The sequence below is a fragment of the Cheilinus undulatus genome, linkage group 20 (assembly GCF_018320785.1).
Source record: "Cheilinus undulatus linkage group 20, ASM1832078v1, whole genome shotgun sequence".
Lineage (NCBI taxonomy): Eukaryota > Metazoa > Chordata > Actinopteri > Labriformes > Labridae > Cheilinus > Cheilinus undulatus.
The window spans coordinates 15,970,487-15,983,274 of NC_054884.1; the positions used below are offsets into that span (position 1 = coordinate 15,970,487).

The 12,788-nt window shown below is 39.0% G+C and overlaps 1 protein-coding gene across 1 annotated transcript; it reads left to right on the forward strand.

The window, feature by feature from the left end:
* Positions 1-3,757: 3,757 nt before the first annotated feature.
* Positions 3,758-12,457, forward strand: LOC121528579 (myosin phosphatase Rho-interacting protein-like). Its single transcript, XM_041816094.1, has 6 exons — positions 3,758-3,843; positions 4,139-4,237; positions 5,886-6,045; positions 7,609-7,716; positions 7,809-7,895; positions 11,199-12,457. The coding sequence occupies exons 1-6, from the start codon at positions 3,758-3,760 to the stop codon at positions 11,268-11,270; spliced, it is 612 nt and encodes a 203-aa protein (XP_041672028.1). The 3' UTR covers positions 11,271-12,457.
* The last annotated feature ends 331 nt before the right edge of the window (positions 12,458-12,788 follow it).

Here is a 12,788-nt window from a genome sequence, read left to right on the forward strand (position 1 = left end):
TCATATCAATTTTGTTTTTGTAAGGCTAACAAATATAAAATACCAACTCCACCATGAATGAAGGGTTAAAAGTAAACAAGAATACAGGAAATAAAGGCTGTGACAAAGTTTTCTGGTAGAGATTAGTTTTAGTTAAAATCAGGGAAAAAAAAAATCTTCATCATCAGGTCAGACAAGGAAAAAAAATGAAACTGTAATCAGCCACTCAAATTATAATCAGTACACTTCTGATTATATATTAATGATATTAATTCCTTCTTAACAGACTGATTGTAATTGTTATGAAGACAATATTATTTTACTTTGCTCTACCGTTTCGGCACAGCTGGCTGTAGAAAAAAATTCAACTTGCTTTTAACAGTTTTCAACATGCTTTATTGCCTTAATATTGTTCTTGATGAAGGCAACATTACATTTCTGATCTCTTCTCAGGTTTTTGTACAGAAATAGATCTAATTTTCCACTGAACTGTAGAAAAATTTTCATTGAGGCTGTTATTCTGTCTGTGCTGTTGCATCCACGCTCAAATCTGTAGACTGTTTTTCTCTCTACGTTTATAACCGGGGATCCTTAACACTCATCACTCTGATCTGTATAACAAAGTTGGTTGATCTTCTCTGACACAGTGGTGTGTTAGACACTTGTATGTTTCCATCTTAAAGTCCCTGAGTTGACATTCAGCGTCTTTTATAACATCTGTGTTAAATTAGACAAGTGGACATTTCCAGACCCGCTCTACAGGCCGTCTAATGCTGCAGGTCCCGAGCGTTTTCTCTGAATTGGGGAAATCTATGTTTGATATGTTGTGATTTCAGCCTGTCTTTAGCATCATTAGTGTATTCTAAACCACAAATCATAGAATATTAGAAATTACCTTATTTGCTCCTCTTGATTTGTGCAGTTGTGCTTTCTCTCTGGATTATTTTCAGCTTTTCTGATTTTGCGTCTTTTTCACTGAGCCATTTGAGGAAGAATGTCATAAATAGTTGTTCCTCTATGCGCAGACTTGTTTTTTTTTTTCCTCACTCCTCTTAAATGAGGAATTGACATTCTAAGAAACTTTTCTATTTGTGCCTTTGTAGTTTGTTTGTTTTTTTTTGCTTTTTGGTGCACTATGCAGTATATATATATATATATCATATAACAAAATGTATTTCCATCTGAAAGCAGGACTTTGGACCACTGATCAGCGGTCTTGATCTTTTCCATTTCACTCAGCTGAGAATCTTATAACGTTGTCTGTGGTTCAGGAGAGACTCAACACTAGGAACACAAGTCTCGTAGCCCATTTCCTCAACCCATCTGTGTGTGGTGGCTCTTGATCCACTGCCTCCAGTCTCAGTCTACTCCTTGTGAAGCTCCCCTGAGTTCTTGAATCTGCGTTGTTCGACAATCCTGAAGGCTGAGCTCATCCCTGCTGCTTGTGCTCCTTTTTATATCACACTTTGCTCTCTTAGTCAATCTCATAAACATGCTTTGACACAGCCTCTGAGAACAGCCTGCCCTTTCAGCAGTGACCTTCTGTGGCTTTCCCTCCTTGAGGAGTGTGTCAGTGGTTGTCTCCTGGACATTTGTCAGGTCAGCAGTCTTTCCCATGATTGTGGTTGTGTGTGCTGAACTACAGTGAGATGAATAGAGGACAAGAAATTAGACTATTGAACAATATTCTAATAGTTTGAGAGAGTGGATTTTTGATTTCCATGAAGCCATAATCATCAAGATTAAAACAAAAAGTCTTGAAATATCTCACAATGTTTAAGATGAATGTAGAATATATGGAAGTTTCAGTGTTAAATAAAATCACAGCAAAAAAAAAACAACTTTTCATGATATTCTAAATTTTTAAGATGCACCTGTGAAGTTTTGACAGTCAGTGGCTCTGAAGCTTTTGCCCACATGAGGGAGCTCTCTGCTTGAATTCTGATGTCTGTGATGTTGAGGCGAAGCAGGACGAAAGTTCTGAAGTTTATACCATTTAAACTGGTATTTATCATCAACAGCTCAATCGTTTAGAGACAGTAAGATTTTATTCTTTTCTCTCTGACTGAAAACTAACTGCAAAATTGTTGCTTTTAGACCTAAATCCTATGAAAATCAAAATAAAAGAAGAACGCTGTTCAAAATATGTTTTTCTAAAGCAAACCAACAAAAGCATTTTTAAAAGCTTTACTAAAGTCTTCCTGGGGATGGTGTCATTAATTTTATTGATATTGATACCCCTATCAGTAAAGATTATAAATCTGAGTCCATTTCAATGCTGATGACACTGATGGTACTTTTCTATAGTTTGGTGGGAAGACTGGCTAAACATAACAGATTTGGTATAATCTGAGCAGAGTTTGACTGGAAAAGGTCAGAATTACATCGGTTATATCTATTATATACTGCTGAGAAAAATGCATGTCTTGTCCCTACAACTGCATTTTTTCCAGTTTCTCATCATTTCTTGATGTGACATGAACACATCCTGAAACTGTATTTACATTCACCCAACAGTCATTTTACTGAGCTGACCTTGAACACATAATATCTGTATGCTCCATAATTAACTCTTATTTTGCCAATGTTAAACATGCATGTCAACATTTGATTCATATACTTACCTTATGGGACTTGCCACAAAGGATGTGTTTTTCCCAGCCGACCTGAGCAGAAGAGGATGATAACACTGGTCTTATGAGTGCATGCTACTCCCAGCAGACTTTTTGTTTTTCAAGTCAACAATTGAAGTGTTGCACAATACTGATTTATTTTGAGCTTATGTTCCTCTTTGCAAGAACTGATGTGTGTTTTTGCACCAGTGATATGATCAAATCCATTCGTCCATCCATTTTCTACACCCCTCATCCTGTTTGGGGTCTCAGGAGGCTGGAGCCTATTCTATCTGTTATTATTCTATCTGGACTGGCTGCCAGCTAATCACAGGGCTAACTTATAGAGACAAACAATCAGGCACTCTCACAGTCACACCTATGGGCAATTTAGAGTCACCAGTTAACCTAGGGAGCATATTTAGGTAGTTGGAGGAAGCCGGAGAACCCGGAGAGATCATGCGTGCACGGAGAGAACATGCGAACACTGCACAGAGAGGTCCTGACCAGGAAGCGAACCAGGGACCTTGCTCTGAGGCAACAGCGCTAACCCCTATGAATGGTTTTGAAAAAACCAGAAATGGGTTCTAAATCTGTCTTGATCTCCATCCAAACTGGGAATGCTTTTACATCTACCACTTAGAGTTGGGAAAACATTAAAGGGACACATTTGATTTGCCTCTGTGACCCCTGACAGGTTAATCAAAAGGAAATTGAGGGATGGATGAATTTTAATTTTTTTTTTAAATGATAAAAAAAAAAAATTAACTCAAATTCAAAATGTCACCACCATTTGCTTCAACTGCTTTCTCTTGATTTAACACTTAAAAAATATCAAAATAATTAAGCAAGCCTTTCAAATGGAATCAAATTTAAATTTTCACAGACATTTGACCTTCCTGTCCAGACTCTACTTGTAAAGGCAGACGACCTTTGGAGTCTTTTTTGTTATTATGTGTAAGGGTGGTGAAAGCGCCAGACGACTCACGGCAGCCTAGTGCTAGGTGCCTGTCCTGGGGGCGACAGGTAGGCCTCCGTCTACTCTTTATTGAGGACCCTGATCTTTTCTGGGGAGGCTCCTGGATTCACAAGCAAAGGCAGGGATGACCCCACTGATGGCTGTTTACCTTAAGGTGCTGCTTCACCTTTAGCACAGCCACCTGACCATGTCAGGACAGATGCAGGAGAGTCAGATAGTGCTTGCCACACTGAATCTGTTTTTCTCTTGTGCTGACTCTCAGCGATACAGATGGCATTTCATTGCACAATTTGATCAAAAACTGTTATTATTTTTTGTGTATTTTTTCCATCTTTATGTAGCTTTTTCACCCTTCATCCCACGTCCACAGACAGATTGACAGATATTGTAAGTCTTCATTATAAAACTGTTATCCTTGATTATCCCAAACAATTACAGATGTGCACTAAGATAAGATAAGATGTTCCGTTATTAGTCCCACAAGGGGAAATTCCACTACCTGATGCTTGTATTACTTCAAAGAAATACAACGTAATAATGAACTTAAATATGATTTTTTACCTTCCAGGAAAGAGAAGTTTGTCTGCTGTCATGTTCAGAGTGGATGCTGTCTGAATATTCTTCAAGAGGTCCAAAGGGAAGCCCAAAGCTTGCTTCTTCTCTGCAGGTGTCTCATGGTTGCCCAGCGGAGCCCCTGTCCTCTTCATGCCCCAGCTTGCTTTACCCTCCTTGGCTGTTGCCTGTGGTTTTTCCCCTGCCCTGTAAGCCTGGTCGGTGGGATCCCGTTGAGGTGAAACCCAGCCAGCTGGGTTGACTGCAGAGGTTCCTGGTCTTAAGGCGGGCACTTTCCACAGATTCACTTTAGGCTGGAAGCTAGATAGTGGGTTTACTTCAAGACTGTTTGTGGATGCCTTCAGGACTTTGCTGGCATCCCCCTGACTGGAGGCCGTCCCGAATGTATGCTCACATAGGAAGGGGTAGTAGAGGCGAGGGGTGATAAGAGTTCTGTCTATGTGGGTGCCAGAGGCCGGATGCATCAGTTGAGCAGCTGACACTAAGAAAGGGAAGCTGGGCAAGCTGTGCATGTGTTTGTGCGGTGACACTCGTGGCTGCAGCGGGGGTAGCCGAGTTCATATAGGAGAGACTAGGACTGATGGGGTAGTCCACCCCGAGCATTGACAGGTTGAGTCCAGTGGGATCCTGGTAGTCCACCAGGTTTGGAGGAGGAGGGTAACAAGGTATTGAAGCACTCACTTGGGACTGAACACCCTCAGCTTTAGCCTTAGTGTGGCTGGATGCTAGTAGCCGCCACTGCTCAGACAGTAAACCAGGAGCAGTCAGACATGTTTTGGACAGCTTGTACTGCCTCTACCTCTACTGAGCGTGCTCGTAACAGCTGATCCTCCAGGGAGAGCATGTCAGCCATCAAAAACTCAGATTCTGGTTGTTTAGTTTTCTTTGTAGCACATTCGGTGGGGTCTTCTTTGTGGTTGTCCCCAGTGCTCTCTTTTGTCAGCCCAGGGACCTCTTCTCCCTCTCCTCGTCCACCCTCCTCTTCATCTTCTGGTCCCTGGCTTACCCTATCCTCACCTTCGTCCTCCACGACCCTGCGCTGTCTTTGTCTCTCCTCAGTCCCCGTCACCAGCTCTAACCCATCTTTCCCATTAGCATGAATGCCATTTGCCTGCTGAAAGGGCCGTAGCTGCTCTGGGTGCAGAATGTTTCCTTTCTTGTATGGCCAGTCTGACTCTATGAGCAGAGAAAGGGAGTTTTTGCACAGGCTGTACTTCATATGGTTGTACAGGTGGGACTTCTCCATGCAGGTGAAGGGGCACTGGAAACACTTGTAGTTGTAGGGTTTGCCCTATGGTCGGGGAATATAGTGAGGCTTTTTAGGCTTCCGTTCCTTGTGCTTTCTGGCAGACGTCACTTTACAGGCGTCATCCTTAGACATGATTGCTTCTTGGTGTTTGAGACTGTTTTAAAATGTTGGCAATAGAATTCTAGATTTTCCCTTTTTTCCTCGGGTACGTTTCATTGGATGCAGGTGTTTCCCTGGTATTGTACGTAGATGAAATAGAGCATTTCTTGAACCTGTAAAAACAGAAAACAATATTGTATAAAGATCAGGTAAAGGATAAAAATTTCCACAAAATGACAAAAAAACAGAAAATTCATTTTAAACTATGAAACCACACATTGTTCCTCTCCTTGTATTGCCTGATGTTTGTCACTTAATATTGATGTGAAGTGATGGCTGTTTTTTAACATCAAATGAAGAATCCACTTGGTATTCTTTTTGTTTGACTTTGTAGGGAAGAGCTGCAGTCCATCCAGAGAGAACTGGAGGTGTTGTCAGAGCAGTACTCTCAGAAATGTCTGGAAAATGCTCACCTGGCTCAGGCCCTGGAGGCTGAGCAGCAGGCGCTCAGGCAGTGTCAAAGAGAGAACCAGGAGCTAAATGCTCACAACCAGGTCTGAATACACACATACAGCGCTGTGAAAAAGTATTTGTCCCCTTCCTGATTTCTTCTTTATTTATCACACTGAAATGTCTTAGATCATCAAATAATTTTAGTATTAGACAAAGATAACCCAATAAATATGAAATGCAGTTACATTTGTATATGGGAAAAAAGCCATCTTACCCTAATTGGTCCTATTTGAAAAATAATTTCCTTCTTGATAAATCACAATTTAACTTTGATTATCCACAGTTTTTTGGAAAGCTGAGCTCAATTTCACTAGCGAAAAGCCAGGCCTGATTTTTGTTAGACTTTTTGATTGAAGAAATCCCTAGAGTAGAACCGGTCATACAAAGTGAAGTAGGCTGAAATGTCTCACAAAGCAACACAAGTTCAAGAAGAGAAAGATATAAAGTCACTGACATCTATCAGTCTTGAAAGGGTTAAAAAGCTATTTCTAAAGCTTTAAAGCCCAGCAAACCATGGTGAGAGCCATTATCCACAAATGGTGAAAACTTTATTCTGCTGTCTACCAGAAAATCCTGAAGGAGAATGTCTGGCTATCAGTCTGTAATCTCAAGCTCAAACATACTCTCGCTATGGAGTAGGACGATGATCCAAAACACACCAGCAAGTAGCTCTTGGTAGCTTAAACATTCAAGTGTCATTTTGTTTCTAGGATAGTTTGCTAAAAATCCTACTTTCCTTTTTTGTAAGTTATGGAAAATGATTTCATACTTGTCTTTGTTGAAAATACACAGGATGAGGAAGTTAAATATTAAATTGCAATTGTAATATTGGGGGAAAAATTAGCAATTAGATTATTTCCTAAATTGTTCATCCCTAAACGGAAACATCTCAGGCAGTGATCATCAGCTGGCAGCCCGGGGGTCACGTCAGGCCCCCCACATCCTCCCATTCGGCCCGCAGAGTATCACCATATTCAGAACATGTGCAGAGGAAAAGATATGTTGTGGTATTTTTTTTAATAAGCTCCTAACAGCTATTAAAACAAGTCCAAAAACAGTTGAGATTGAAACAGTTTTAGCAGGAATTACTTAATGTTTCATCCTGTTTTTTTGTTTGTTTGTTTTTCTCCAGAAAACCACCTGTCAGCCATTACTAGCAAATATGGTGCATGTTAAACACAAATTTATTAGTCCATTCCAGCTAAAACTGCCATTTTATATGTCAATTTTTGGCTTCAGGAATATTCAGCTAAAATATCTCAATCACTCCCTCATGGCTGGCTGTGATAAATTGGACTAATCTCTCTGTTAGAGGCAAACAATTAGATATATATTAGAAATAAAATTAAAATATTTAAGCAAAAATATGTCAATGAGACCATTTAAAAAATATCTTTAGTTCTTTTAAGAGATTGGCCCCAAGGTGTCTGTATAGGAAAATGCCGGTCCTTTTCCAAATGTTGTTGATGACCCCTGATCTAGGGTGTGACAGATGTGCGACCAAATACAAAATCAGGAAGGGGGCAAAAACTTTGTCATAGTGCTATATGCATAGTCATATTTAAAAACACTCCATATGAACTAAAAGATATCGTGTCCAACAGGAGTTAAATAACCGGCTGACAGCAGAGATTACTCGGATGCGCTCCTGTTTCAGCGGTGAAACTGCTCTGTCCACACTTACCCAGGGCAAGGATGTGTATGAATTAGAGGTATGTAAACACAGCATACACCAACACTCCTGCACATTAACACACATTTACATTTGCTCTGTAATCTACTGTTTGTGTCTCCCTTTATTTAGGTGTTGCTACGAATTAAAGAGTCAGAAATCCAGTATCTCAAAGAGGAAATTCACTCTTTGAAAGATGAACTGCAGTCTGCTTTAAGGGTGAATGTTTAAATGTTCTGCAAATGATTTATCAAAGGTTTTTAAGAGTATTTCTCAATGTACTGTTACAAAATTAGAAAACTGGAGAAGCACTATTAAAACTTTATGTCCAACAGGACAAGAAATATGCTTTTTGATTTTTACAAAATCAGAAAAAAGCTTTTTAAATTTACATTACCGTGGGTTGCGCTCACAGAGGCTGACATAACGAACCGCCATGTTGTCTGAAAGATACACACTTGCTTTTGTTTTGCCTAGCATTATGAAAAATCTATACTGCTTGGGCATCTTTACTGAACTCTGATAGCTTAGAATTAAGATTGTAAGTGGGGTGTCCCTGGTCAACAGTTCTGACTGAAGCAAAACCCCTCATTTAGCCCCTGAAAGTCACTTTCAGTAGCTTGATTAGTTTAGATTTGTATAAACTTCAAGTTTAAAACGTTTTTGTAACTGGTTAAAATGTTGATAGTTCCAGTGGGGAAAAATGTTCAAACTGTCTTCCTGCATGATGATTTAGTTGTTTCCACAACCTGCAGTTCCTATAGAACCATCCATTTTTGCCATCAAGACTTTGTACCTCTGCTAGCTACGCTACGGTAGATGAACCCTCCGCCTGCAGTGATTGTAGTGACATTTATAGATACAGTCTGCGAGTCACTCTGCCCACCTCTGCTGGTCACTTGTCTTAAACTGAGGAGCCTTTTCAATGAAACCAGCTATCTACAATGTTTACTACCTTAGCAGTCCCCTGTTTTCTTTACATGCAGGATTTAAAAGGGTAATCAGTCCTTGCCAGTCTGGTCTGCATCACTGTGTATCACAGCCCATTGTGAGCCTTGAAGTGGTTGTTGGCAATACACAATAATTAGGGGCAATTTTCCAATAGCATCAGGTGGTGTGTTACGATGGCAGCTGCATTTTATACTGATATTTGGTTGCATTGGTATATAGGTCACAGCTTACGTTTAAAATGAAAAGACATATTAAAAGTGTGTTTTTCAACAGATTTGCTTCCGGTGCCTATAAAACTTATTCACCCCCTGGGATGTTTACCCTTTTATTGATTTTTTTTTTTAAATCAGTCATGGTCAATGTAATTTGGCTGTTTTGAAAAAGAAAAAGAAATCTTTAGGGTCAAAGTGAAAACAGATTTCTACAAAGTAATGTCAAACAAAAATGTGTAAGATAAAATAAGTGACTGCATAAATATTCAGCCCCTTAAAAGTGGCTGACCTAATTCAACAGAGTTCCAGCCAGTTGGTACTAGTAGTCTCACAGTTTGTGTAATGAGGATCATCTGAGTGCAGTGAATGTGTCTCAGTTGATTGTAGTACAGACACCTGTGTCTAGAAGGTCCAGTCACTGGTTAATTAGTATTCCTGGCTACTATTACACCTTGAAGACAAAAAAATACTCCAAGCCACTCAGAGGAAAGGTTATTAAAAAGTATAAGTCAGTGGGTGTGTACAAAAATTGTTTTAAAAGCACTGAACCTCCCCCAGGGTTCAGTTAAATCCATCATCAAGAAAGGGACAGAATATGGCACATTTGTAGATCTGCCTAGATCAGGCTGTCCTCACAAATGAGTGACCGTGCAAGAAGGAGACTAGTGAGAGAGGCCACCAAGACACCTAGGACTACTTTGAAGGAGTTACAAGCTTCAGCACCTGAGATGGGAGAGACTCTGCATACAACAACTGTTGTCTGAATTCTTCACCAGTCAAAGCTTTATGGGAGAGTGGCAAAGAGAAAGCCACTGTTGAAGAAAACTCAAGTTAAAGCTCAACTGGAGTTCACCAAAAGGCATGTGGGAGACTCTATGATCAAATGGAAGAAAGGCCAAAACAATGCTTTTTTGCCATCAGGCAAGCCACTATGTTTGGTGGACACCAAACACTGCACATTACCCAAAAACACACCATCCCCACTGTGAAGCACGGTGGTGGCAGCATCATGCTGTTGCGATGCTTCTTTTCAGCTGGACCTGGAAGGCTTGTAAACGTAGAGGGTAAAATGAATACAGCAAAATAAAGGAAAAATTCTGGAGGACGATCTTATTCAGTCAGCGCAAAAACTACAGCTCGAGAGAAGATTTATTTTCCAGCAGGACAGTGACCTGAAGCATATAGTGAAAGCAACACAGAAGTGGTTTAAAGACTAAAAGTGAATGTTTCCAGTCAAAGCTCAGACCTCAATATAATAGCGAATTTGTTGTTGGACTTGAAAAGGGTGGTTTGTGTCCAATCCTTGTGCAACCTGACAGAGCTTGAGCAGGTTTACAAAAAAGAATGGAGTAAGATTGCCAGATGTGCAGTCCTGATTGAGACCTATCCACACAGACTCAGTGCTGTGATTGCAGCCAAAGTGAAAGTGTGATTGCATCTACTAATACATACGGACTTGAAGAGGGTGGATATTTATGCAGTCACTTATTTTACCTAACAGATTTTGATTTACTTGACATTACTTTGTAGAAATCTGTTTTCACTTTGACATTAGAGGGTTTTTATTTTTTCAAAAAAGCAAAATTATATTTACCATGATTTATTTATAAAATCAGTAAAAAGGCAAGCATCCAAAGGGGATGAATACTTTTTACAGGCACTGTATAGTCAAAGAGGTGTTTACTATATTGCACTGATATTAACAGTAAGGTGACTTTGTAAAACTTTACATTGTTGATACCTGAAATCATAGTTACTTACAATCAATGTTTGTCCTCAGTTTTTAGTAACAATGATTTGTGATCACTGTATCAAGGAATGAGAGCATTCTTATTTTATTCCACATATCTTACATGTTTAACATTTTTTTTTCTTTTTCTTTTTAAAGCTGTTCTTTTTGTGTTTGTCCTTGTGTTTTTGAGTTTTAATTCCTGTGTTTTTGTGGACTGTGTGCACCAGTGTCTACTACAGAGGGCCTGAAGTCCCAAAAAGTGAAAAATTAAGAGTATCATGCAATAAGTTATTGTATTGCACACATATTGGAACATTACTTTAGGGCACCTTTCTCACACTTGACAATATTATGCATACATTAGAAAATTGTTGACCTTTTTGGGACTTTAGGGGCTCTGTAGTCTCGTCTTTTTGTGGCATGAAAGTGTTTAAGAATAACCACTTTTTCCTGTACATCTTTCTTTAAGATCAAAGAGTGTTGTCCAGCACAGAAAATATGTGGGACTGACGGCTGAATAACATCAGACATAACTGCTCTGTGTGTTTTTGCCCTCTGCTGCGTTCTCTGCCATCATGTATCTTCATCATCTTTAAATAATTCCTTTCTTTTTCTTGTCTTTAACAGAGCCTGAAAGAGGGACTAACTGTGCAGGAGCGTATGAAGCTTTTTGAAGCGAAAGATTCCAAAAAGATTTAAATGTCCTCAACCTGCAGCGTGTTTCCTCTATCCTGTTCTTGGTGGATTTTTGGTCAGATCTCTACAGCGGTGCCAGAATTAGCTGTGGACTCTTGTATGAACAAATCTGTAAAGGTCAATTCTTAACTTAGACCTGCTGCTTCATGCCTCTGACATGTGTTCATAATTTTTTTTTTTAATTAATGGAAAAAAGTTTTATTGAATCAAACCTGTGTACGGTCTCTATAAAGAACATATAGATGTTTATCAGTTCATGTTGGAGGTGTGTCAAAAAGCTGCAAGGGATACATGACAGCATTATATTGATCCTCCAAAATGCCAAAACAGACAGCAATACATAGTATAAATAATATATATTTCCCAGTATGAATTAAGTATCTGCTGTATTTTATTGTTACAGTTTCTATATCTAAAGTTTTAAATGTTTATGTTGCACCAGTTCTATTGTATATAACTACTGGATTGATGTAAGAGTATGGTTTGCTATTGAGTGTTGGGGCATCTGCTGTACTATAACTATGGTTTGACTGATAGTGGAAACAATGTGATGCTTATCTTGCTTATGTATGAGAGTTTTTTTAATGGAGTGTCTGTGTGTGAAGGGGGAAGAGGACTGGGATTGCACTTATCACTTGACTACTTGAGGAATCTTTTTTTTTTTTTTTTGGTCTCAAATCGGTTTAGTGACTTCAAGTCAAATATCGCAGTGCAACCAAAAATCCTGACTTCTGTCAAATTAAGTAAACAATTGTGACTTGTTCGTAATACTGGATTTTTTTTTTAAGTTTCTTAAAATCTGAATTTGTGTTTGCTTAGTTTTGACTTTGGTGTGAGAGTATCATCTCAAAAGAACTTAAACTATTTAGGACTTTGCATGACTGTACAGTGTCATATGAATTGCTTAACGATCTCGTTGCCTCTTTTTCCTCCTTACTGCTTCAGTGTGGAACTCTTAACACTAATAAGCTTTGCTTTGCAAGTCCTACTGTTTAGTTGTTGAGATTGAAATGTTTTACTGTAAGCAGCAGCAGTCTTGAAGCACTTGGCCCGATCCCTGACCTCTCACTAGTCGTGCCTCAACTGAGAGAAGAAGATAAACATCCATGAAACCTGTGCAGCTATGGAAACACACTGTATAGTATTCAAACCACGCCTTGTATGTGTATATATATATATATATATAAATATTAAGCCACATGGAAGACTTCTGTTTTGTTTTAAACTTGTACCTTGCTCTTTAGCTCTATATGAAATATATATGAATATTTTTTATTTTCATTTTAATGTTTAACATCAAATAAATGAAGTGTTTGGAAACATTTGAGTAATATTAACGTGTGTTGGCTAATTTGCAATGCATGCAAGAGGTGAATTTTTCTTTCTGTGCATGGCCACTCAGTCAAGAAAGACAGCAATCAGGTGAGTTTTATTATAGTTATCACATGATATCTAAATAGTTTATCACTACCAGTGCAATAATAACTGTATAAAGAAAAAAGTAGAGAACATCTGGATCGA